General features: G+C 42.8%; 1 protein-coding gene across 1 annotated transcript in view; it reads left to right on the top strand.

Moving 5' to 3' along the window:
• Positions 1–24,064, top strand: part of fam8a1b (family with sequence similarity 8 member A1b) — a 30,720-nt gene extending 6,656 nt beyond the window's left edge. The window contains 4 exon segments of the mRNA XM_068057227.1: positions 90–210; positions 6,597–6,720; positions 12,875–13,014; positions 17,129–24,064. Of these exon segments, the coding sequence (XP_067913328.1) occupies positions 90–210; positions 6,597–6,720; positions 12,875–13,014; positions 17,129–17,273 (530 nt within the window). The 3' untranslated portion in view covers positions 17,274–24,064.
• The last annotated feature ends 3,515 nt before the right edge of the window (positions 24,065–27,579 follow it).

Below are 27,579 nucleotides of genomic sequence, written 5' to 3'. Positions count from 1 at the left end.
ACTGCCTCTGGAGTACTTTTGTGTATTTTTAAAAGGTGTGGCATAGATTTTGGTTTCTTCAAATCAAAACTATTGTCTTTTTTCTAAAGGGCGTGAGTATACTATCCCATCTCTGATGCATCGATTCCTTGCAGAGATGGTGGATTTTCTGATCCTGTTCCTGCTAAAAGCTGTCGTGGTGCTGACAGTAATGCACATCTGTGGGATTAAGTAAGTAATAGAACTTTTATTAAATGAAGGCACAATTCACTGCAAGTTTTTGTGTGTAAATAGTTTGTTACAACACAGTGAATTTTAATGGGAAGGCCATCTAGAGATTGAGTTGCCACTAATAAACGTGAACTGACAATCAGTCAAGCAACATAATATTGTCAGTTGCTAATATTTATATTGGAGTTGCCTCAAACCTCTGGTATAGTGGCCACCATGAGATAATGTTTTTGTGTCAAAGTTCTGATTCCATGCAGGGAAACAAATTGCTTTCCCAGCTGTTGTAAGTGTACATGTTCAGCACTAATCTGTCCGAGTGCATTGCTGACAATTTTGGCACTCTTTGTTAATGCATTCAGCTGGACTAGCCTATGCCCAAAGAAAATAGTGTGGGGAGACATTAGAGTCAGTTCACTCTAATCCTTTCAGAAGCTGCATCTATATAAAGGCTACATTTGCTGACAACGCAACCACTAGGTGGCGCTGTACTAGCACATGCGCAAATGCAGCCTCTTCCACTGAAATATCACTGTCTGCGACGTTCAGGCAGCTGCTGAAGTTATCACAGAAAAAATCCCCTCAAAGGTTACCATCGCTGCCTCCATCCCACCCCCAACAGTCACCCGCACTCTCTTGCCATTGCTTCATTTGTATCATTTCTTGTATGTCTCCTGCTCAACTGTTTTTTTTATGACAAAGACCGATCTCTGGGTGTGATACTGCCATTGAAATTTGGAATGTAAAGCAACTTTCTATGGGAAATCAACATTTACACTGAAGTTTATGGAGAAAATAACTGAATTTCTGCCTCCATTCCATAATCTCCCAATCCACACATTCGCACTCACTACAGCCTCGCCGTTTTCCTCCCCTCCCTCAGCCGCTCGCTCCAGACCTCGCCACTGCTTCTGCTCGCCGTCCCACCCCCCCCCCCCACAACCTGTCAGCCGATTGTTCCCTGCTCCTGGCTTCCCGACCCCCCGCTGCCCACTCAGCCACCCCCCCCCCCCCCCCCCCCCCCCCCCCCATTCCTCCAAATGCATTTTGTTTTTTGTGAATATTCTAATTTTTGAGAGGGGATGGTGGTGGCACTATATCTGTAGCTGAGTTCAGATTTGGAATGTGTTACAGAACTGCAGTCTGACCAAGGAGATCGTAAATTTCACAACAGACGGAAATGAAACTGGAGTGGGTTACTGTGACAGTTGTGCAGCTTTTTGCTGCACTTGTATCTCCTTATACTCGCACTGCAGTTATTGCTTGAACTAGCGATCCAGAGGAAATGTAAATATTCTTACAACACATGAGTGGTGTCACTCAGCAGACCTGCAACAATAATCTGAGTTTTTTTTGACAAAAGCAAATAAAGCATAAAAGCTGTACAAAGTATAGGGCTTTCCATGGTATTCTTGTGATAATCTATAGGGCTCCATTTGTTGCTGTAGATTGTGATAATGTATAGGACTCTGCAAAGTACCTTGGAATGTGGTAATCTCTAAAGCTGTATGTGATACTATAGCAGAATTTAATCTCTAGACTTCTGCCTGGTGTCGCATGTAGTAATCTGTAGGGCCTTAAGCAATGCTACAGCATGTGGTAATCTATAGGGCTCTACTCGGTTCTGTATCTATAGCAGGGGTTCTCAACCAGGTGTCCATGACCCTCAGAAGTCCACGGGAAGTTTTCAAGGACTCTACCAAGTCAGTATCTTTCAAGAATGAAATGTTTTAAAAATCCCATTCTGTGAGCAGGGTCAAAAAATAAAAAGAGCGAAACTTCTTATTACTGATGTCAGTGCTGCCCATTTATTACCAAGAAGGAGGCCTCAAAATCGTCCTCTTTTTTTTTTGGAGGTGGCTTAAAAAAAGAGAGAAATTCAGTCCGCCGTGGGCCTATGTGCCGCCGCTGATGTTTGAGGAGAGGGAACCCCATCCCCTCTTCTCCCCAGACTCCTTTGCAACAGTTGGCAGCGGGTTCTTTGCCTGACAGGCTGCACAGCAACACTCTCCTGATGCCATGGTTGAACCTGGTAAGGGGAGCAACATGTCCATTTTGTGGGGCAAGTGGGCTGAGAATTAATCAGCGTGTCAGTGAATGGTCAGCTGATTTCACCTCTCGCTCTTTATGCGGCTGACTGCTTCTGCTGCTTATCGGTGGCAGCTATTTACTGAGTTGAGCACGGCACGGTTCTCAAACTGCCGCTGCTGGGAGCTCTCAGTTCCAGGGGATCACTTGCGCAAGGTGTGGACAGCCATAAAAGTGCACATTTTATTGGGAAGTGGTGCCTGGAGCTTAGATGCACATCATACATGGTGATCCGTCTGATTTCTGTTATGAGATCTCGCTGTGCACGGATTTGTTACAGGTTTTTACCACATGACAAAAGTCACTCTTTTTATTTAAAAAAAAAGGTTGTGCTGAGTTACAGGGAATCTGGAACTTTTATAACTCTGGGCAGGGAGCTCAGAAGCAAAAAGGTTGAGAACCCCTGATTTATAGGATTCTGCCTGGTGTTGTATGTGCTAATGGAGTTGTAGCAATTCTACAGACTACTAATTAATTGAGTTTCTTGCTCAAAAAATGAATTATCTTTTCATTTGAATTAAGCAAATTATAGATAAAACTCAGGAGCCATTCATTTTCTGCTCAGTTTAAAGTTTTGAATTTGAATTAAGTAATTTGATTTTGAGAGGAACAAGAGTCATAGTTATACAGCACAGAAACAGGCCCTTCGGCCCACTGTGTCCGCACCGGCTATCAAGCCGATCTATTCTAATCCCATTTTCCAGCACTTGGCCCGTAGCCTTGTATGCTATTTGCTCATCTAAATACTTCTTAAATGTTGCGAGGGTTCCTGCCTCTACCATCTCTTCAGGCAGTGTATTCCAGATTCCAACCATCCTCTGGGGAAAAAAGCTTTTCCTCAAATTGCCTCTAAACCTCCCGCCCCTTACCTTAAATCTATGCCCCTTGGTTATTGACACCTCCGCTAAGGGGAAAAGTTTCTTCCTATCTACCCTATCTATGCCCCTCATAATTTTGCATACCTCAATCAGGTCCCCCCTCAGCCTTCTCTGCTGTAAGGAAAACAACCCTAGCCTGTCCAGCCTCTCTTCATAGCTGAAATGCTCCAGCCCAGGCAACATCCTGGCGAATCTTCTGCACCCTCTCCAGTGCAGTCAAATCTTTTCTGTAGTGTGGTGACCTGAACGGTACACGGTACTCCAACTGTGGCCTAACTAGCATCTTATACAGCTCCATCATAACCTCCCTGCTCTTATATTCTATGCCTCGGCTAATAAAGGAAAGTATCCCATATGCCTTTCTAACCACCTTATCTACCTGTGCTGCTGCCTTCAGTGATCTATGGACAAGTACACCAAGGTCCCTCTCTACTTCCTAGGATCCTACCATCCATTGTATATTCCCTTGCCTTGTTAGTCCTTCCAAAATGCATCACCTCACACTTCTCAGGATTAAATTCCATTTGCCACAGCTCTGCCAATCTTATCAGCCCATTCATATTGTCTTGTAATCTAAGGCTTTCCTCCTATTTACAATGCCACCAATTTTCATGTCATCTGCAAATTCACTAATCATACCTCCTATATTTACGTCTAAATCATTAATGTACACTACAAACAGCACGGGTCCCAGCAACGATCCCTGCGGTACACCACTGGTCACAGGCTTCCAATCGCTAAAACAACCTTTGGCCATCACCCTCTGCCTCCTGCCACTATGCCAATTTTGGATCCGATTTGCCAAATTGTCCTGGATCCCATGGGCTCTTACCTTCTTAACCAACCTCCAATGCGGGACCTTATCAAAAGCCTTACTTAAGTCCAGAACTACATCAACTGCTTTACCCTCATCTGCACACCTAGTCACCTCCTCGAAAATTTCAATCAAATTTGTGCGACGTGATCTCCCCCTGGCAAAGCCATGCTGACTATCCTTGATTAATCCCTGCCTCTCCAAGTGGGTATTAATCCTGTCGCTCAGAATCTTTTCCAGTAGTTTCCCTACCACTGATGTTAGACTCACTGGCCTGCAATTACCTGGTTTATCCCTACTACCCTTCTTGAATAATGGTACCACATTCATTGTCCTCCAGTCCTCTGGCACTTCTCTTGTGGCCAGAGAGGATTTAAAAACTTGTCAGAGCCCCTGCAATCTCCTCCCTTGCCTCACATAGCCTGGGATACATCTCATCTGGGCCTGGGGATTTATCCACTTTTAAGCCCGCAAAAACTGCTAATACCTCCTCCCTTTCAATGCTAGTTTGTTTAAGTTTATCACCATCCACCTCCCTGATCTCTACACCTATATCGTCCTTCTCCATAGTGAACACAGATGAAAAGTAATCATTTAAAACCTGACCTACATCCTCTGGCTCCGCACACAGATTGCCACTTTGGTCCTTAATGGGCCTTACTCTTTCCTTGTTTATCCTCTTGCTCTTTAATATACTTCTAAAATGCCTTAGGATTTTCCTTTATCTTGCCAGCCAGTGTTTTTTCATGCCCCCTCTTTGCACTCCTAATTACTTTTTTAAGTACCCTCCTACACTTTCTATACTCCTCTAAGGTCTCTGCTGTTTTCAACCCTCTGAATCTGCCTTAAGCCTTTTTTTTCCTTATCCAATCACAGGGCGGCACAGTGGCGCATTGGTTAGCACCGCAGCCTCACAGCTCCAGCGACCTGGAGTACTGCCTGTGTGGTGTTTGCAAGTTCTCCCTGTGACCGCGTGGGTTTTCGCCGGGTGCTCCGGTTTCCTCACACAGCCAAAGACTTGTGGGTTGATAGGTAAATTGGCCATTATAAATTGCCCCTAGTATTGGTAGGGGAATTGAGGGAAGGTGGGGATGTGAGAGGGTAATGGGATTAATGTAGGATTAGTATAAATGGGTGGTTGATGGTCGGCACAGACTCGGTGGGCCGAAGGGCCTGTTTCAGTGCTGTATCTCTAAATAAATAAATCCTCTATATCCCTTGACATCCAGGGTTCCCTGGACTTATTGGTCCTACCCTTCACCTTTATGGGCACATGTTGACCCTGAACACTCATTATTTCCTTTTTGAATGACTCCCACTGGTCTGATGTAGACTTTCCTACAAGTATCTGCTCCCAGTCCACTTTGGCCAGATCCTGTTTTATCATATTGAAATCGGCCTTCACCCAATTCAGTACCTTTATTGCCAGTCCGTCTTTGTCCTTTTCCGTAACTACCTTAAATCTTAGAGTTATGGTCACTATCCCCAAAATGCTTCATTCCCTAAGATTAGGTCCAATGCCGCCCCTTCTCTTGTTGGACTTTCTACGTGCTGGCTCAAAAAGCTCTCCTGGATGCACTTTAAGAATTCTGCCCCTTTAAGCCTTTTGTGCTAAGACTATCCCACACCTCTCTGAGATTTGCCTACATATCTGCTCCTCTGTCTCTCCTTGACTGTTTGGAGGCCTGTAGTACACTCTCAGCAAAATGATTGCTCCCTTTTTGTTTTTAAGTTCTACCCATATGGCCTCATTTGAGGAACCTTCTAAGATATCATCCCTCCTTACTGCAGTAATTGACTTCTTGATCAATAGTGCAATGCCACCTCCTTTTAAAGGCCCCCCCCCCCCCTCCTATCATGCCTGAAGACTATACTCTGGAATATTGAGCTGCCAGTCCTGCCCTTCCCTCAATCATGTCTCTGTGATAGCAATAAAATCATATTCCCATGTGTTAATCAACACCTCAATTCATCTGCCTTACTTGTAAGACTCCTTGCATTAAAATAGATGCAGCCCAGCCTTGCGTTGTTTGTTTGTGCCTTAACAGGTCTGTATTTGCTTTGCCTGCCATTGGGCACAACCGGGGCATTATTAATAGAGAGTTTAAAATAAATACTGAGGTACCCTGTAAGTAAGTGCTACTTAGTTGTTAACAACCATAATCTGTTCTCCTTTTAACCTGTGAATCTATTACGAAGCAGTGACGAACAGCTGAATTGTAAATGCCTATAGATTACTACAAGCTATAGCGTAATAGCTATTCTGTACAGTGTTAACTGTAAGGGGAAATTAACACTTTACGCATTTTTAATTTCTTCATATTGTATAAATGATGGAAAATAGTATGAAAAATGCTTTGTGGAGATTCAAAATGTACAAATAATTCTTTTCGCGTGCACTGATTATTGGAAATGGCAGTGCTCACAGGATTAATGTTTACTTTTTCCAATGTTTGGAAAAAGTAAACATTAATCCTGTGAGCACTTCCATTGGAAAAAGTAATGTGCAACGCTTTGCTAAATTGTTTTTCTCCAGCATTTCTATTTTTACAAATGGTGATTGATAAACTGTTTATACATGTGTATCCCATCTGTGTTGTGATGCACAGGGATCTTTCTAAATTTGCCCTGAATTACATAATTGAAGAAATTGATGAAGACACCTCTCTAGAAGACCTTCAGAAAATGATGGCCGTAGCACTGATGTACAGACTCTTGGTCTGTTTCTATGAGGTAACAGTTTCATTGGAATCATGTGGGAGTGGGACTTATAGAACATACATAGAACGTAGAACATACATAGAACGTAGAACAGTAGAGCACAGTACAGGCCCTTCAGCCCACGATGTTGTGCCGACCCTTTAACCTACTCTAAGATCAAACTACCTACATACCCTTCATTCTACTATCATCCATGTACCTATCCAAGAGTCGCTTAAATGTCCCTTATGTATCTGCTTCTACTACCACCGCTGGCAGTGCATTCCACGCACCCACCACTCTCTGTGTAAAGAACCTACCTCTGACATCTCCCCTAAACCTTCCTCCAATCACCTTAAAATTATGCCCCCTGGTGATAGCCCTTTCCGCCCTGGGAAAAAGTCTCTGGCTATCCACTCTATCTATGCCTCTCATTATCTTGTACACCTCTATCAAGTCACCTCTCATCCTTCTTCGCTCCAATGAGAAAAGCCCTAGCTCCCTCAACCTTTCTGCATAAGACGTGTCCTCCAGTCCAGGCAGCATCCTGGTAAATCTCCTCTGCACCCTCTCTAAAGCTTCCACATTCTTCCTATAATGAGGCGACCAGAACTGAACACAATATTCCAAGTGTGGTCTAACCAGGGCTTTATAGAGCTGCAGCATAACCTCGCGGCTCTTAAACTCGATCCCCCTGTTAATGAAAGCCAACACCCCATACGCCTTCTTAACAACCCTATCAACTTGGGTGGCAACTTTGAGGGATCTATGGACGTGGACCCCAAGATCCGTCTCTTCCTCCACACTGCCAAGAATCCTGTCTTTAAGCCTGTATTCTGCATTCAAATTCGACCTTCCAAAATGAATCACTTCACACTTTTCCAGGTTGAACTCCATCTGCCACTTCTCAGCCCAGCTCTGCATCCTGTCAATGTCCTGTTGCAACCTACAACAGCCCTCCACACTATCCACAACTCCAGCAACCTTTGTGTCATCGGCAAACTTACTAACCCAGCCTTCCACTTCCTCATCCAAGTTATTTATAAAAATCACAAAGAGCAGAGGTCCCAGAACAGATCCCTGCGGAACACCACTGGTCACCGAGCTCCAAGCTGAAAACTTTCCATCTACTACCACCCTCTGTCTTCTGTGGGCCAGCCAATTCTGTATCCAGACAGCCAGATTTCCCTGTATCCCATGCCTCCTTACTTTCTGAATGAGCCTACCATGGAGAACCTTATCAAACGCCTTGCTAAAATCCATATACACCACATCCACTGCTCTTTCTTCATCAATGTGTTTTGTCACATCCTCAAAGAATTCAATAAGGCTTGTGAGGCATGACCTGCCCCTCACAAAGCCATGCTGACTATCTCTAATCAAACTATGCTTTTTCAAATAATCATAAATCCTGTCTCTCAGAATCCTCTCCAATAATTTTCCCACCACCGACGTAAGACTGACTGGTCTGTAATTCCCAGGGTTATCCCTATTCCCTTTCTTGAACAAGGGAATAACATTTGCCACCCTCCAATCATCTGGTACTACTCCAGTGGACAGTGAGGACGCAAAGATCATCGCCAAAGGCGCGGCAATCTCTTCCCTCGCTTCCCGTAATAACCTTGGGTATATCTCGTCTGGCTTCGGGGACTTATCTATCCTCATGTCTTTCAAAATTTCCAGCACATCCTCCTTCTTAACATCAACCTGTTTGAGCATATCAGCCTGTTTCACGCTGTCCTCACAAACGACAAGGTCCCTCTCACTAGTGAATACTGAAGCAAAGTATTCATTAAGGACCTCCCCTACCTCCTCCGACTCCAGGCACAAGTTCCCTCCACTATCCCTGATCGGCCCTACCCTCACTCTGGCCATCCTCTTGTTCTTCACATAAGTGTAGAACGCCTTGGGATTTTCCTTAATCCTACCCGCCAAGACTTTTTCATGTCCCCTTCTAGCTCTCCTAAGTCCATTCTCCAGTTCCTTCCTGGCTGCCTTGTAACCCTCTAGAGCCCTGTCTGATCCTTGCTTCCTCAACCTTAAGTAAGCTTCCTTCTTCCTCTTGACTAGCTGTTCCACATCTCTTGAAATCCAAGGTTCCTTCACCCTACCATCCCTTCCTTGCCTCATCGGGACAAACCTATCCAGCAGTCGCAGCAAGTGCTCCCTAAACAACCTCCACATTTCTGTTGTGCATTTCCCTGAGAACATCTGTTCCCAATTTATGCTCCCCAGTTCCTGCCTAATAGCATTGTAATTCCCCATCCCCCAATTAAATATTTTCCCATCCCGTCTGCTCCTATCCCTCTCCATGACTATAGTAAAGGTCAGGGAGTTGTGATCACTATCACCAAAATGCTCTCCCACCAAGAGATCTGCCACCTGGCCTGGTTCGTTGCCAAGCACCAAATCCAACATAGCCTCCCCTCTAGTCGGCCTATCTACATATTGAGTCAGGAAACCTTCCTGGACACACCTGACAAAATCTGCTCCATCCAAACTATTTGCACTAAGGAGGTTCCAATCAATATTAGGGAAGTTGAAGTCACCCATGACGACAACCCTGTTACTTCTGCACCTTTCCAAAATCTGCCTCCCAATCTGTTCCTCCCTGTCTCTGTTGCTATTGGGGGGTCTATAGAAAACTCCCAATAAAGTGACTGCTCCTTTCCTGTTTCTGACTCCCACCCATACTGACTCAGTAGACAAACCCTCCTCGACGACCTCCCTTTCTGCAGCTGTGATACTATCCCTGATTAGCAATGCCACTCCCCCACCTCTTTTACCTCCCTCCCCTATTCCTTTTGAAACATCTAAACCCCGGAACATCCAACATCCATTCCTGCCCCTGTGATATCCAAGTCTCCGTAATGGCCACAACATCGTAGCTCCAAGTACTGATCCATGCTCTAAGTTCATCATCCTTATTTCTGACACTTCTTGCGTTAAAATAGACACACTTCAACCCATCATACTGGCTGCAACTTTGCCCTGTCAACTGTCTAACCTTCCTCACAGACACTCTGCACTCTGTATCTGCTTGTTCAACAGCTACCCCATCCACTGATCCGTAGCTCCGGTTCACATCCCCCTGCCAAACTAGTTTGACTTGAGAATAATGAGCTGGTATTAATGTGCCATTGGAAGTAACAGTAGGTTGGAATTACTTGGTTGTATATGTAGCACTAATTTAAACGCATGGCATAAGCCTATCACTGACCTGCACTCCAGAATTTCAGCTTTGCTGAATTTGCCCTGCTGAGATTCAGGCGACTTCCAGTATGCTGTTAGAAGCAGTATGTGTGGGATTCATTTTTAGAAGTATGTAACTTGTCATACCTGTCACATTGAGTTGTCTTGAACATAGGAGTGTATAAACATTTTAGAAACCGGAAAAGACCAGTAAATCCATTTGTTTAAAGTAGATCAGCACCATCTACCAGCTTTCTTGCCATACGCCTCCATCCCTTCTCTCTCCATTAAGATATTTAAGGGCTCATTTCAACGTATACAGGCAGTTGGAACATAAGAACTAGCAGGAGCAGGCTATTTGGCCCCTTAAGCCTGCTTTGCCATTCAACTAGATTGTGGCTGATCTACCTCAACACCATTTTCCTGTGCTATCCCTTGATATCTTTAGTATCTAGAAATCTGTCAGTTTTTGTCTTGAATATACTTGATGACTGAGCCTCCACAGCCCGCTGGAGCAGAGAATTCTACCGATTCACCACCCTCTGAGTGAAGAAATGCCTCCTCATCTAAGTCCTAAATAGCCTACCTCTTATTCTGAGACTCTGCCCCTTGGTTCTAGACCTCCCCCCACCCCCCAAAGCCAGGGGAAACATCCTTCCTGCATCTACCCTGTCGAGCCCTGTAAGAATTTTGTATGTCTCAATGAGATTACCTCATTCTTCTAAACTCTAGAGAATATAAGCCCAGTCTCCTCAATCTCTCCTCATAGGACAATCCCACCGTCCAAGGAATCAGTCCGGTGAACCATCATTGCACTCCCTCTATGGCAAGTATATCCTTCCTTAGATAAGGAGACCAAAACTGTACACAATATTCCTGGTGCGATCTCATCAAAGCTCTGTGCACTTGCAGCAAGACAACTTTACTCCTGTACTCAAATCCTCTTCTAATAAAGGCCAACATGCCATTTGCCTTGCTAATTGCTTGCTGCACCTGCATGTTAGCTTTGAGTGACTTATGAACAAGGACACCCAGGTCCCTTTGGACATGAGCACTTTCCAATCTCTCACTATTTACGAAATACTCTGCATTTCTGTTTTTCCTACCGAAGTGGATAACTTCACATCTTTCCACATTATATTCCATCTGCCCTGTTCTTGCCCACTTACTTACTTACATTCCCTTGAAGCCTCTCTGCACCTCACATTCCCACCTAGATTTGTGTCATCTGCAAACTTGGAAATATTACATTTGGTCCCCGCATCCAAATCATTGATATAGATTGTGAATAGCAGGGGCCCAAGCACTGCTCCTTGTGGCACCCCACTCGTCACAGCCTGCTAACCTGAGAATGGCCCATTTATTCCTACTCTGTTTTCTGTCTGTTAACCCATTCTCAATCCATGCCAGTATATTACCCCCCAGTCCCATGTGCTCTAATTGGCATTTCAACAACAACTTGCATTTATATAGTGCCTTTAATAAAACATCCCAAGGCGCTTCACAGGAGTGTAATCAAAGCTTGACACTGTACCACATGAGAGATTGGGCCAGGTGACCAAAGATAGGTTTTAAGGAGAGTTTTAAAGGAGGAAAGAGGGGTAGAGAGATGGAGAAGTTTAGCGAGAGAATACCAGAGCTTGGGGCTGAGACAGCTGAAGGCACAACCAGCAAAGGTGGGCAGAGGAATTTGAGGATGTCAAAAAGGCCAGAATTGGAGGGGCGCAACGATCTCGGAGGGTTGTACGGCTGAAAGAAGTTACAGAAATGGGGTGGGCAAAGCCATGGAGGGATGCGAACACAAGGATGAGAGTTTTAAACTTTAGGCATTGGTGGACTGGGAGCCATTGTAGGTCAGCAAGCACAGGGGTGATGGGTGAACAGAAATTGGTGCAAGTTAGGATACCAGCAGCAGAGGATTGGATGGGCTGAAGTTTATGGATGGTGTATGATGGGAGGCCAGCCAGGAGATCATTGCAGTCGTCAAGTCTTGAGGTAACAAAAGCTTGGATGAGGGTTTCAGAAGTAGATGGTCTGAGGCACGGGTGGAGACAGTAGATACTACAGAGGTGGAAGTAAGGGGTCCTGGTGATGGAGTCGCTGTGCAGTTGGAACATCAGCTCAGGGTCAAATAGGACTCCAAAGTTGTGAACATTATGGTTCAGCCTTGGGCAGTGTCCAGGGAGAGGGATGGAATCGGTGAGTAGGGGCCAGTTTGTGGTGGGGACCGAAGGCAATGGCTTTGGTCTTCCCAGTATTTAATTGGAGGAAATTTCTCATCCAGTACTGAAATTCACACAAGCAGTGACAAAGCGGAGTGAGTAGAGGGTTTGAGGGAGGTGTTGGTGAGGTGCAGCTGGTGTTATCAGCAAACATGTGGAATCTATGTTTTCGCATGATGCGGTCAAGGGGCAGCAGAATCTTCTGACTCGAGGACTAGCGAGCTGCTACAGATCGATGCCAATTAATCCTCACAGAAACACTCAGCTAAATAATCCAAATTCCCCCCTTCCCCAATTCTCACCCCTTTGCCCCTCAAATATTGAAGGCGTAATCTGGCAGGCACTTAAGTGCAGTGCATAGATTGCACTGCATTGCTATCGGATGAAACATGAAAGCAAGACCCCACCTGCCTTCTCAGGAGGACGCAAAAGATCCGATGGCACTATTGAAAGAAGAATAGGGGAGCTCTCCAAACCAATATTTATCTCTCAACTAACACTGCCAAATGTAGATTAACTACCAATTATCTCATCGCTGGTTGTGGAGCATTGGTTGCTATGTTTGCCTATAAAACAATAGTGACTGCATTTTAAAACTAATTGAAGCGCTTCAGGATATCCTAATGCTGTGAAAGGCCCTTTTTAAAACGTAAGCCCCTTGTTTTGTCTTATGATTTGTTGAAAGGAGAAAAACAGTTAATGAAATTGTCTGTGGTATTCACTTTTTTTAAACTTCTGGGTGATTTCAATTTTGTCTTCCTCTCCATCTCCAGATCATCTGCCTTTGGGGAGTTGGAGGAGCCACGCCTGGCAAGTTTCTGCTTGGGTTACGAGTCGTCTCTTGCGACAGCTCAGTGCTAGTTGCTCCTAACCGGGTATTGGTGATCCCGGCCCAGAATGTCAGCATTTCATCGTAAGTAACATTAGTTGTTCATAAGAAACAGTCTGCATTTCTTTCTCTTTGTATGCATATTCATGTGAGCTCTACAGCAGAAGTATGTTCACCACGATTCAGCTCCGGTCTCCAATTTGTACTCTCTTTTAATAACAATATTTCAATTGCAAGTTCCGTGCTGCCCACTATTGTATGTGGACTGCTCATTGCAATAAGCAATGGAATGTTTAACCTCTTGTAACCGATGTTCCAGTACGTTTGTGGCCCCTTTAAAAAAATTTATGTGCCCAGAGATGCGCAGTAATTTAAAGGGGCTGACTTGTGCGTGGCCTGTGCAGGGACTTTCAGGTTGCTGTGTAGACGTGCAGGTAAAGAAATTACCTGCGCACTCAAAAATAAATAAATTAGGAGGTTGCTTATAGTTAGTGGATAAAAATAGCACCAGCCGCCCGATAGATAAAGCTATTGTGCAGGTCAAAGGTTAGAGAAAGCAGTGCGTTTCCTTGATTGGGTTCTGAGAGTCAGTTTGCTAGAACAAGGGCATGAGGGAAAAAGGAATTGAAAGATATGTTGATCGGGTGAGAAGAAGTAAGGTGGGAGGAGGCATGTGTGGAGCATAGGTGTGTTGGGCGGAATGGCCCATTTCTGTAGAAGTTCTGGATAAGTCCAAGAAAGAATGCTAATCAAAATCTGTTTTCTACTTCACTATCCTGCTGTACCTGAGTTGTTGAATATAAGCTGAGCTTTTTAAATGCAAAATGAGTTAATTTTTGAGGAAGGCTCAACGTTAGGTTTTGACCCCCGTGGGCTGCATACCTATCATATATTGTGCAGGAAATATTTTTGTAAGTTTTTTTAACCAATTAATAATCTGAATTTTGATGCAATAAAGTCACATGTAAACCCTGAAGTCTTATTTGCATTTTGTGTACACTTTTTTTGTTTGAATTTCATGAACCTGGAAGAAAAGGGCTATTCTTTGTGCTATCACCTCATTAGTGAATAAATCTTAAAACGCCAAGCATTAGTGACAAGATGTATGCAAATTAATGGGAACAGGGATTTAAATTTTACATTGCATGTCCTCAAAGTTCACTGTTACATAACTATGTGTTCCAAAAAGGGAAGCGGCATCTTTTTATTAATGTATTAGAATTTGTATTAAACTCATTCAGTTGGATTAAGTCAGTCATTACATTCATTGAAAGGGAGGAAGTATTAGCTGTTTTAATGGGCTTAAAAGTGGATAAATCCCCAGGCCCAGATGAGATGTATCCCAGGCTGTTATGTGAGGCAAGAGCAGGGGCTCTGACACAAATTTTCAAATCCTCTCTGGCTACAGGAGAGGTACCAAAGGATTGGAGGACAGCAAATGTGGTACCATTATTCAAGAAGGGTAAATACTTGCAGGGATAAACCAGGTAATTACAGGCCGGTGAGTCTAACATCAGTGGTAGGGAAACTATTGGAAAAAAATTCTGAGGGACAGGATTAATCTCCACTTGGAGAGGCAGGGATAGTCCGCATGGCTTTGTCAGGGGAGATCGTATCTAACTAACTTGTTTGAATTTTTCGAGGTGGTGGCTAGATGTGTAGATGAGGATAAAGCAGTTGATGTAGTCTACATGGACTTCAGTAAGACTTTTGTTAAGGTCCCGCATGGGAGATTGATTAAGAAGGTAAGAGCCCATGGGATCCAGGGCAATTTGGCAAATTGGATTCAAAATTGGCTTAGTGGCAGGAGGCAGAGGGTGATGGTCGAGGATTATTTTTGTGAGTGGAAGCCTGTGACTAGTGGTGTCCCACAGGCATCGGTGCTGGGACCCTTGCTGTTTGTAGTGTACATTAATGAATAAGACATGAATATAGGAGGTATGATCAGTAAGTTCGCAGATAACACAAAAATTGGTGGTGTGGTAAATAGTGAGGAGAAAAGATTGCAGGATGATTACAGGATGGGCAGCACAGTGGCGCAGTGGTTAGCACCGCAGCCTCACAGCTCCAGCGACCCGGGTTCAATTCTGGGTACTGCCTGTGTGGAGTTTGCAAGTTCTCCCTGTGATCGCGTGGGTTTTCGCCGGGTGCTCCGGTTTCCACCCACAGCCAAAGACTTGCGGGTTGATAGGTAAATTGGCCATTATAAATTGCCCCTAGTATAGGTAGGTGGTAGGGGAATTGAGGGATGTTGGGGATGTGGTAGGAATATGGGATTAATGTAGGATTAGTATAAATGGGTGGTTGATGGTCGGCACAGACTCGGTGGGCCGAAGAACCTGTTTCACTGCTGTATCTATAAATAAATAAATATTGGTGGGCTGGTAAGATCGGCGGAGCAGTGGCAAATGGAATTTAATCCTGAGAAGTGAGGTGATGCATTTTGGGAGGATTAACAAAGCAAGGGAATATACAATGGATGGTAGGACCCTAGGAAGTACAGAGGGTCAGAGGGACCTTGGTATACTTGTCCATAGATCACTGAAGGCAGTAGCACAGGTAGATAATGTGGTTAGGCAGGCATATGGGATACTTGTCTTTATTAGCCGAAGCATAGAATATAAGAGCAGGGAGGTTATGATGGAGCTGTATAAAACACTAGTTAGGCCACAGATGGAGTACTGTGTACAGTTCTGGGCACCAAACTATAGGAAGGATGTGATTGCACTGGAGAGGGTGCAGAGGAGATTCATCAGGATGTTGCCTGGGCTGGAGCATTTCAGCGATGAAGAGAGACTGAAAAGGCTAGGGTTGTTTTCCTTGGAGCAGAGAAGGCTGAGGAGGGATATGATTGAGGTATACAAAATTATGTGAGGCATTGATAGGAAGAAACTTTTTCCCTTAGCAGAGGTGTCAATAACCAGGAGGCATAGATTTAAGGTAAGGGCCAGGAGGTTTAGAGGCGATTTGAGGAAAAAGAAATTTCACTGAGGGTGGTTGGAATCTGGAACACACTGCCTGAAGGGGTGGTAGAGGCAGGAACCCTCACAACATTGAAGAAGTACTTAGATGAGTACTTGAAACGCCAGAGCATACAAGGCTACGGGCCAAGTGCTGGGCCTGTTTCTGTGCTGTATAACTCGATGAAGGAATCGTGAATTTTATAAATTAATGCTCCAAGTTTCACATGATCGGGCTGCATATCCGAAATTCAGCTGCGGAGGTCAACGTGACTCACAGAAGCTATATCCATTAAAACTAACAAGGGAAAATCCCACCAGGCACACTGACGTCTGCGGCCAAATTCACAATAACTGTGGGTTAGTAGCGCAGATGTATAAAATCTACATTTAAATTGCAAGAGTAGGACTATTTTATATATATTCAATATATAAAAGACATCTATATTTTAGATGAATTCAAAACTAGGTCATAAATACGAGATTGTTACTAATAAACCCAATAGGGAATTCACAAGAAACTTCTTTGCCCAGAGAAGTGGTTAGAATGTGGAACTTGCTACCACAAGGAGTGGTTTAGTTTAGTTTAGTTTAGAGATACAGCACTGAAACAGGCCCTTCGGCCCACCGAGTCTGTGCCAACCATCAACCACCCATTTATACTAATCCTACACTAATTCCATATTCCTACCACATCCCCACATGTCCCTATGTTTCCCTACCACCTACCTATACTAGGGGCAATTGCTAATAGCCAATTAACCCATCAACCTGCAAGTCTTTGGCATGTGGGTGGAAACCGGAGCACCCGGAGGAAACCCACGCAGACACAGGGAGAACTTGCAAACTCCACACAGGCAGTACCCAGAATTGAACCCGGGTCGCTGGAGCTGTGAGGCTGCGGTGCTAACCACTGCGCCACTGTGCCGCCCCACAGGTTGAGGCAAATAGCATAGATACATTTAAGGTGAGGCTACATGAGCATATGAGGGAGAATGGAATAGAGGGTTATGCTGATAGGGTGAGATGAAGTATGTTGGAAGCAGGCTAGACCAGATGGGCCAAGTAATCTGTTTCTGTGCTGTAAATTCTATGTAATATGTAATTAATGCACTGATATTGAAGAAATTCAAGAGTAATTGACCCGATAAACTGTAAAACTATTAGTGTGGAAAGGGGAAAATCTGCTTTCGAAAGGTAATCCATATTTATTGTCAATTTTCTATTGTTTGCAACAGGTCTTCAATACGAGCGTTGATCAAGAATTTTTCCATTGCTTTCTTTTTCCCTGCTTTCGTCACGTTGCTTTTCTTTCAACATAATCGCACAGCCTACGATATTGTAGCTGGGACTATTGTGGTAAAGAGAAATGGAGTAAGATGAGGAGACTGCAGAAGACTTATCTATAATTTTTGTTTACTCTGCTCCTCCGATTTGCTGGAGTTCTGCATCTTTCAGAAGGAGGGGAGAAGAAAACACCTGTTGCTGTCTGCACTCCAAAGTCAAGGATCTTCTGAAGAGCTGAGTTGAGAATGAACACATTTGCAGTAAAATACCCGCCAGTGTAATGAAATACAGGAATTGACTTGGTCTTGGAATTAATTTGCTCCACTGCTTGACACTATGGTCTTTAAAATGTGTATCTTGATTGACTCTCAAGTTTCACATCAGAAATTTGCACAACTTTGAAATTAATGTCTCAAAAGCTTCAAAAAAAGCATGACTTCATTTTATTAAGATCAACTTAAAATTGATAAAAAGCAGTGCAGAATTAACTTAGCCATTGACATTCACCTTTTTATTTTAGTCCCTTCATAGTGACACTTCAATTTTTTTGTGGTGTAGGTGGCTGCTTTGGAAACTTCTGCCATGGAAGAAAACTGTTTGCAGCCGATTGACCTTTGAAACTATAACCAACTTGTTGAGAATAATTATCAACCTCCCCCGGAAGTAAAACTGGACAAATTTAGTTAATGAAGAGATTTTATGTTTTGAGAGCCTTCAACTATATATCCAGGGGAAAACAAATTTGAAAAAAGAGACTTTGATACCTTTCATATATAGAAACGAGGTGTCAGTTGCTTTTCAGGATGATGCCTGTTCTGCAATAGTAAATCCATATGTTCAGTATTAGAATTAATTCTAATCAGTTTGGCTCCCTAGGATTATGCAAGTTTTTGAAAAGCTCACATTTTCAGTTATAAACTATGGCTGTTCCGTGCAAATAATTCTTTATTTTTTTAAATAGATATTACTGAGGGATTGCTTTTTTTTACTAATTGTATTATCCCTTGCATCCATGATCAGTTGCTTTTGTTAAGTAATGCCCTGGTCCCTGATCGTACCACCTCAATGTAACATAACTTGCTCAGACGTCTATACGTTTTTACACTGCCTGCCACTTTCCACACATGTTGGCTCCTATTATGCTTCTACTCAAATGGGAATTCTCAATCGCCTGTTCTCGTATGCATACTGAGCATTCCCGCACACCCATGATACTGGAACTGGCCACCTTTAACACGTGGGTAGATTTCCGATTGGTTGAAAGTCAGCAATCGGAAACTCTGTGGAGGTCCATTAAGTCAGATATTTGCTCATTTGGTGCCCCATCCAAGTTACCAGTCATGCTCACCAGGTTCCATTTCATTCTTCTTTGCCTTAAATGCTGCTATGAGCCGTTCATGTACTTTTCCACTATTTATAGCACTAACTTAACATGTACAAGTGTGGTGGGAGTGTGCTGTTTATAGAAATGCATTTAAAGAGCCCTAATAGTATGGTTTATTGAAGCATTTTGATGATTTTTGAGCTTTTTGTCTTGTGTTTTTGTTCCTGATTCCACTTAGTTGAGACATTTTGTGCCAAGTGATTGAGTGCAGCAGTTTTTTTTTCTGGGACTACACCATATTTGATCAATGGGATTACTACTTCACTTGTGCTTTATGGCAGGAGAAGGAGCAATGGAGCCATCAAGCACTGGGTGCAGGCACTTCATTTTACCATAGAGACAGAGTGATCACCTGCTTAAATCCTCATACCTCTATCTACAGAAGGAGGTGCCCCCTATGTGGCAGTGACCATTGTGGAATGATGCTCCCTGTAGCCACAATCAGAGCTGTGCCATCTGAGTATACACCTGCAGCCAATGTGAACTGTAAAGCTGGCCTTGCCATTGGCATTAATGGTCAGCTGTGTCCTCCAGATGTCTTGCTTTACCTTTCTTCAGGCTGTAATACTATCCTATGGGAAGGCTGCCTTGGCATGCTGCTCACAAGCACCTCATTCAGAACCACCTCCACTTTGCTAGCTATCAAACAACCGATTTAATTCTTGCACTGCTCCATAGATTTGACTCTGCAATTATTGTGCCAGACCCTAGCCATACACTTTTTTTTTAACCTAAAACAGTTTTTGCAAAGGTTGGAACATACATAAAAAATAAAAACTGGCTTTTATTTTTGTCCTTATATGCAGCCATTTGCCGTTAAATGGCCACATCCCTTTAAATTTATCCCTTATCCTGCATTATTTTTCCCCATTTCTGCCAGTATGCCAGGCTCAGCATGTGTAGATGAAGCTGAATGCAGCATCAGGTATGATCAGCACAATAAAGGCCTACTGGTCATTGCAGCATCAGAGGCCTAATCTACCTACCCCATCTTCTCCAGCCTGTCCAAACTGAAAAGGCTGGCTGGAACAGGAAATATTTGTTAATACTGGCAGTGGTCTAGTCTCTGGGAGTTAAACTGTTCTCTGGGAAGACATGGCGATCAGCCTTCTGCAAAAATTATTTATACACATTGCAATATAAAGCTAATTACACCTAATGCACATCCTCTTATCTCCCTGGATTTTATATAGTTTTTAATTTTAAATACCTGTTAATTATTTTCATGACTTTGTAGCAAGCTACTCAATTTTTCCAGTGGGACAATCTGTTAAAATTGGTTTTTGCAAGGAAACAAAATCATTTTGTGGAGGAATCCAATTTGGTGATTTCGGTTTCTTGGTTTCGTGCAATTACTTTTTTTAAATAATTCTTTTTAAAACTGAAATTTGTCAATGTTAAACCTGGCGATACTACTGTTGTGATTTAACAGTATGTGGTTTTATTGTGCTGCAACTAGTTTTACAAGGTGTAAGTGAAATTCTGTGCCAAGTAAGTGGTGGAACATTTCTACTGGAACTGCCCTCCAGCGCTAATCAGCATTGAATCATTCCCATAATACTGTAGGTTTGTGCATTATAATATTATTCAAACTACCCTTCTCATCCCACTTCTGGAGATAATATGTACACAAATATCCCCTCCCCCCTTAAAGATTTACAGATTTCTTTGGGGTTACCACTTCATTAAACAAGCTATAACAAGAATCAGCTTATGCAGCGCAGTGTTTGAACAATTCTGACTATAGGACAGTATAACTGTCGGTAACATTCTAATGCACAGCAAATGACTTATGCCCAAATTAATTTGAGTTGAAAGTGGATTTTTATCCAGATGCTTTCTCAATTAATCTTGAAAAGTGATCACAGAAAACACTCAATTCTCGACTCTACAGGATGATAATTTTCCCAGTGATTGATTACCAGCGGGTTTGCCACGACATGTTCAATATTGCAGGATGCTATTGAGTTAATTTTTTAAAAAAATCAGAACACAATACACTATTTCCGCACCCTCTGTAATCTAAGAGCCCATGTGGCTCAGGTTAGAAGATCATTCAGAATAAAGAAATATAGTCAGAGCCTGAGTTAGTTAGTTTCAATAGATTCAATTATCTTATCACTTCAGTCAATTTAAAAAGCGATTCTAAATAGCCAATGTCCATCATCATGGGGGTCACACATTTGAATTACTGGGTGACTTCTCCCGTTGGCTGGCAACCATAAAGTCTTGTTATGCTGAACCAGATAACAATAACTGTCGCTGTAAACAATATATACTGTGTATAAAGACTGAATCCAGATAAAGCAAGATGAAAAAAAGCACTCGTTTAATTACAGGTTCAGTGAAGCTGTAGTATCATGTGAAAAGCATTAGGGAAACTAGTGAATGTTTTGGAAAGGATAGTAAACTTACCTGCTTTTAGTGTGCCAACCAGATTAAAGGCCCAATGTTAATTGGATAACTCTTTCAAACAGGCAGAACAGGCACGATGAGCTATATGGTGGCCTCCTGCACTGTATGATTCTATATGAAAACGATTGATGTTGCAACAGTGAAGGGACACGTCAGTGTGGGATTTCTTTGACCTTTATTTCAACGGAACACCTAGCTGATGTAAAGTGAACAGGTTAATTCCCCCTGTTAAAATGGCACAAGGTTGAATTTTATACAACCGACATAAAGGTTTTCATGCTGTGGAACTACATATGACATTTCACAAAATGTTCAGTTAATCAGCGGTTAGATGGATCGGACATAGCAGTAAAGATGTGGTGTTGGTATTACACTTAGTTCATCAAATCTTGTTTTAGCATCTGATCCATTCATTTTAAACTTTTGTATTCTGTCAAAATATCAAAACAAGTGGAAAAAATGCATTACTACAATTTAATTTTGATTACATCAGTAGTCTTGCATACTGGCCCATTTTTAATGGTAAGATCAAGAATATTGTCAAGTGCTTAAATATTTTATGTGGAAAATGAGTGAGAAGTTGTATCTTGAAAATGTCCTTGGGAAGGGTATAGTTTCCTTGGAGGTTTACCAGAATGATAACTGGACTCCAAGGGTTAAATGATAGAGAGATTACACAAATTCAGGTTGTATTCCCTGGAATTTAGAAGTTTAAGGAATGATTTAATCGAAGCTTTCAAAATATTAAGGGGACGATAGGTATTTCTGCTGCTTGAGGAGTCTAGGACTGGGGAGCATGTTTAAAAAATTAGAGCCAGACCTTTCAGAAGTTAAGAAACACTTCTACACACAAAGGACGTTAGAAGTTTGGAACACTCTTCCGCAAATAGCAATTAATGCTAGATCAATTATTTTAAATCTGACAATAGATTTTTGATAACCAATGGTGTTGAAGGATGTGGAGCAAAAGCAGGTATATTGAGTTAGGTCACCAGTCAGCCACAATCTTATTGAATTGCGGAAGAGGCTTGAGAGGCTATATGGCCTACGTGAGTTCTTATGTCAATTTTTGACTTGTAATAGCAGTTAAAATTTTGATGGAATGTAATAGAGAACAATAGATACTTAGTGATTAATGAGACTGATTGCCAAATATGTTCTAAACCATATTACTGCAGCCTTGTATCTACCATTTGGTTTATTTTGTTAAACTCTAGGCAGTTTGCAGCATTAAATTACATTGTCTTCATTTAAATGATAAGTATATTGAGAAATTTGCCATCCAGTTTTAGGAAATAATTGGGTAAAGTTAACTGTCTTGCATTCCCATGGGGAGCCAGGCTCAAAGGAACGCAAGTTGGAAATCGAGCTACAGCACTCATTCTCTCGGAGCCTGGGATTGCTGTATTTGCCCTGGTAACCTGCAAAACCAGAGGTTTACAGTGGAGGAACCCATCGTGTCTGTGCTGACTTCCTTACTAGAATAAAAATTACCCAACAGCATAATGGTCTGTTAACTAAATATTAGTGACGCAATAGCAAAGACAAATAAATTTTATCTGGTTCCCAACTGAAGATCATAGAGTCATGTTTGAGGATGGATTGTCACTGGCCTTACTTAGTTGTGTATTTTTAAATTTTGAACTGGATAGGAAATATGGGAGGGGCATGTGTGAGGATCCATAATACCCTGCAGGAACAAATGGAAATGAAATGTACAATCACTGCACATGTGTGTAAAAAATGTATTAATTTGCAACAAATGTCGTGTCAATGTGAAATGGTCTCACTGCACTAATTTTGCAGTTAGAGATGCAACTGAATTCAGGTGTTCAACATTGTGAGAAGTTTTGGGAGAGTAGATGGGGAGAAACTGTTTCTACTGGCAGGAGTGTCAGTGACCATTGAACATAGGTTTAAGACAATTGATAAAAGATCTGGGGTGGGGGTGTGGGGGGATCCAGGGGACGTAGGACTGATTGAAAAGCTCTTTCAAAGAATCAGTGCAGGCATGATGGGCTGAATGGCCTCCTGTGTTGTGTGATTCTATGCCTTGCCTGGCAGCCAGACAAAGTGGAGTTGGGACTCCTGGAGGAGGGAGTTTCACTCAGCATTGGGGTCAGTTCAGGCCTTCACGCCTGATTTAAATTCCCAAAATTGCTGGCTGTGTGAAACATATATAGTTTTGCACTGACGCAACACTTGCTGGTGAATGTAAGATTGATCCGTTTTAGATCCCATTTCAATTTAACCACTTGGCATTATAAATAAATGGTTCACTGGCATTATCAAAATTCAGTAGCATCAACCATTTGATGTGAGTGTGCTTTAAAAAAAAACAACTGAACAAAAGGTAAAATTACACATTAATGGGGTATTTAACTTTTCTTAAAGGTTGATTCTTGTATTTGATTTGACCTAAGCAAAAATAAAGGTTTGGTTCCGCTTGTTCATTCCATGCTGTTTTAATGTTACATGACCTTCCAATTTGTAACTATAAAAATGAAAATAACTTTCAGCTTGACGTTAAAACTTGCATAAGCATTTGATGTGGTTTAAAGTTATTGCAGTTTTTATGCCACTTCCCCAGATACACCTGAATGTTTCAGCCCACCACCTTCCCACAACCCTGGTGTCACAGTATACAGCAACAGCAACATTGTGCTGTGGATCACAAGGGCTAAACTAGTTGGATTTTTAAAAAAACTATATCTTTGCAGGTTTGGACAGTGGCAATTTAAAAACTATGTATAGTTTTGGAGAATTCCTATTCAAGCAGTTCAGATGAGGACATTGCTAATTCTGGTCAGAGGCCTTGATGCTTTGTTCTGGCCCATTGTGTGTGACACGGGTTGGTAAATACATGGGGAAAGATTGCTGAGTAACAAACATCTTAAATGTAATCACTTTAAAAGTTGTAGTGTTTATTGGAGTCATACAGTTTAAAGTTTGTATAGAGTGAGGATTCTAATATTGTTTATACTAAACATATCTTGATTATTGCCTGTATCTAAGGAAAATTTATATATTTTATCAACCAACTTCCTATATTCATCACTTCTAGAATATTAAATTTGGTTTCACTTTATTTAAACTTTGTCCAATGAGTTTACTTTGGTAGAGATCAAGGTGTGGGAGGTATATTGGATAACAGTCTATTGCACATGACTTTTCTCTTTGGCCTCCTTATCTCGAGAGACAATGGGTAAGTGCCTGGAGGTGGTCAGTGGTGTGTGCAGCAGCGCCTGGAGTGGCTATAAAGGCCAATTCTAGAGTGACAGGCTCTTCCACAGGTGCTGCAGAAAAATTTGTTTGTCGGGGCTGTTACACAGTTGGTTCTCCCCTTGCGCTTTTGTCTTTTTTCCTGCCAACTGCTAAGTCTCTTCGACACGTGACTAATGAACATTTTATATATGAAGGTTCATTCCCGTCAGAAAATCTAGGGGGTGGGTTGAACTGGAAGTCTGCAGTGGGGGTAGGCTGCTGTGTTTAAGGCCTATTCCAAAGATTTGAGAACAAAATCTAGGCTGACATTCCAGTGCAGTGCTGAGGGAGTGTCACATTGTCAGAGGTACTGTCTCTTGGATGAGATATTAAACTGAGGCTCCATCTGCCCTCTCATGTAATGTAAAAGATCCCATGACACTATTTTGAAAGAGTAGGGGAGCTCTCCCCTATGTCCTGGATAATACTTATTCCTCAACCAACACCTAAAACACATGATCTGGTCATTTGTCTCATTGCTGTTTGTGGGAGTTTGCTGTGCGCAAATTGTCTGCCATGTTTCCTACATCACAACAGTGTTCATGCTTAAAAAGTATTTAATTAGCTGTAAGGTGCTTTGGGGCATCCTGAAGTCATGGAAAACACAATGTAAATGCAATTTTTTTTCATTAATAGCTCTGGTTTATTTCCCACACTGAACATTACAATACATGCACTCTTTTTTGTTGATATTTAATACTGCTCCTTTTCCCTTGGAGATTTTTTGTTGTTGTCCAGGCTAACACCTCATTCCTTTATCTGGATTCTTCCTGCTTATAACTGGTTGATTTGATTTTCTTCCTCTTCCAGTATGCAGGCTATTTTTCTTGCCAAGTTTGTATATTTTCTATGATGCATGCACATGTGCTCTTGGGCACAATGGGCTTTAGGATAGCCACTTGGGTGTGATGGCACATGCTCCTGATGATAATTCCATTTCAGTTTTGCTTGAAGAGAAGAGCAAGGGGAGGTACAAGCATTTGTGAGCTACATTGCGAGAATACTTAAGCACCTGAAATATATCTGGAAGGGAAAGGCATCTGCTCAGCCTGTAGAATTGGGCATTATTGAGTGAGGTATAACAGTTGGAAAGGAGCTGCAAAGGGTTCCACAAGAAACCAGTCACGTAAACACAATTTAGGTGACAGCCATCCCTGCCTTTCTCTCAGAAATTCCTGATACACCCAGCATGGAATTACACAGCTTTGTAGATAAATGCAATTGCAGTCGTATAATAAAAAACAGTAATTCAAGTACTCTGGCTGGAAAATTTGGCTCCGTAGCACCACTGGCGCCGTGCTATGGAAGTGCAAGTGGCCAAAGATTCCAGGATCACCGCTGCCGCTGTGGTCCCCACAGTGCATCATGCTGGTAAAGGTGCTAGTGTGGGTGTGCTGTTTGTGCAGCGGAAGCTTTCACACTGGGCAGATTGTAATATCAAACAGCCTCTGTTAGCACCGTGTCCTCAACAGCTGGCTGTGTGAAGGCTGCGCCCTCCTCCTCCCACCGGTGCTGTTTAACGGGCCAGCCATCCAATTTGCAAGTCAGGTGCTTCTGATTTAATTTTGCTTCTGTAAAATTGTGAAAATACTGTGCTGTATTCCTGGAGGACTTTTCACATCATGGTGGTTATTGAAGGAAGTGTTGTTGCATCTTGAGAGGGGGTCAGAGGAGTTTTCTGCCTTGCATACAAAAAGCCTGCTAGAGTTCTGAGGTCCATAGTTGCAGTCCCTCTTGGCCTGCAACACAACAGCACCAAAGAGCACAGGCTGCAGAGAGAGGAAGCAGCAAAGGCAGAGGAAAAGGAAGCTTCTCCAGAGAAGGCCCTACTCACCAAGGGTTTTTAGGGAGCACTCCTCCTACCTCCTACCTCAGCCAGGAGCAGTGTGTGAGGTGTCTATGATTTCCCATGTATTCTTAACACACTGAGGATTATTTAGCAAATGTTGTCCAATTGCGGATTGTCAGTAGGGCTCGCAGTGTGGCGCATTTGCGCGTACTGAAAGCTACATATATTAATACACGGGGCCCTGTTATTTACAGACAAAGAACATGTACAAACATTGCGCCTGTTCCAGCTAAACAAAGTCAGTGACGATCATTCACTGGTTCATTCCTCAGGGCAATGCCTTGACCAATCAGAGTAAAGCTGCCTGGTTTAAATTTCAAACAAAACTTGGCAATTAATTATCAAGTCACCATAAACTGGTGCATTCTCCATGGCAACGCCTCTACCAATCAGAGTTCGCTTGCCAACCAATCTGAGCTCTCTTCTCATACAGTATGAAGTCGTTGTTTTCCCTTACATTGGAATTGTTGCGGATTGTCCTGAAAAATGCAAGATGTAAAGCTTTGACAACATGTCTCTATTTTTAGCAATACTCAAGTTTATTTCCCTTAAGTGCCTATCAATTTCCTTTTGAAATCATTGATCATCTCTACTTCCACCACTCTCATAGGTAACAAGTTCCAGGTCATTATCACGCATTGCAGAAAAAAGTTCTTCCTCCCATCCTCCTGCATCTCTTGCTCAAAACCTTAAATCTGTGTCCCTGAGTTCTTGTTCTTCTTTGGCCTCCTTGTCTCGGGAGACAATGGGTAAGCGCCTGGAGGTGGTCAGTGGTTTGTGGAGCAGTGCCTGGAGTGGCTATAAAGGCCAATACTAGAGTGACAGACTCTTCCACAGGTGCTGCAGAAAAAATTGGTTGTCGGGGATGTTACACAGTTGGCTCTCCCCTTGCGCTTCTGTCTTTTTCTTCTTGCCAACTGTTAAGTCTCTTCGACTCGCCACGCTTTAGCCCCGCCTTTATGGCTGCCCGCCAGCTCTGGCGGTCGCTGGCAACTAACTCCCACGACTTGTGATCAAAGTCATAGGACTTCATGTTGCATTTGCAGACATCTTTAAAGTGGAGACATGGACGGCCGGTAGGTCTGATACCAGTGGCAAGCTCGCTGTACAATGTGTCCTTGGGGATCCTGCCATCTTCCATGCGGCTCTCATGGCCAAGCCATCTCAAGCGCCGCTGACTCAGTAGTGTATATAAGCTGGGGATGTTGGCCACCTCGAGGACTACTGTGTTGGAGATACGCTCCTGCCACCTGATGCCAAGGATTCTCTAGAGACAGCGAAGATTGAATGAATTGAGACGTCGCTCTTGGCTGGCATACGTTGCCCAGGCCTCGCTGCCGTAGAGCAAGGTACTGAGGACACAGGCTTGATACACTCGGACTTTTGTGTCCCTGAGTTCTTGTATGATCAGCTAATGGGAGCAGCTTCTTTTTGTCTACCTTATCTAAACCTGTCATAATCTTGTACACCTCTATCAAATCTCTAGTCGA

The sequence above is a fragment of the Heterodontus francisci genome, chromosome 2 (assembly GCF_036365525.1).
Source record: "Heterodontus francisci isolate sHetFra1 chromosome 2, sHetFra1.hap1, whole genome shotgun sequence".
Lineage (NCBI taxonomy): Eukaryota > Metazoa > Chordata > Chondrichthyes > Heterodontiformes > Heterodontidae > Heterodontus > Heterodontus francisci.
Note: the sequence above shows the minus strand (reverse complement) of the source record. Positions and strands in the feature narration are given on the sequence as shown.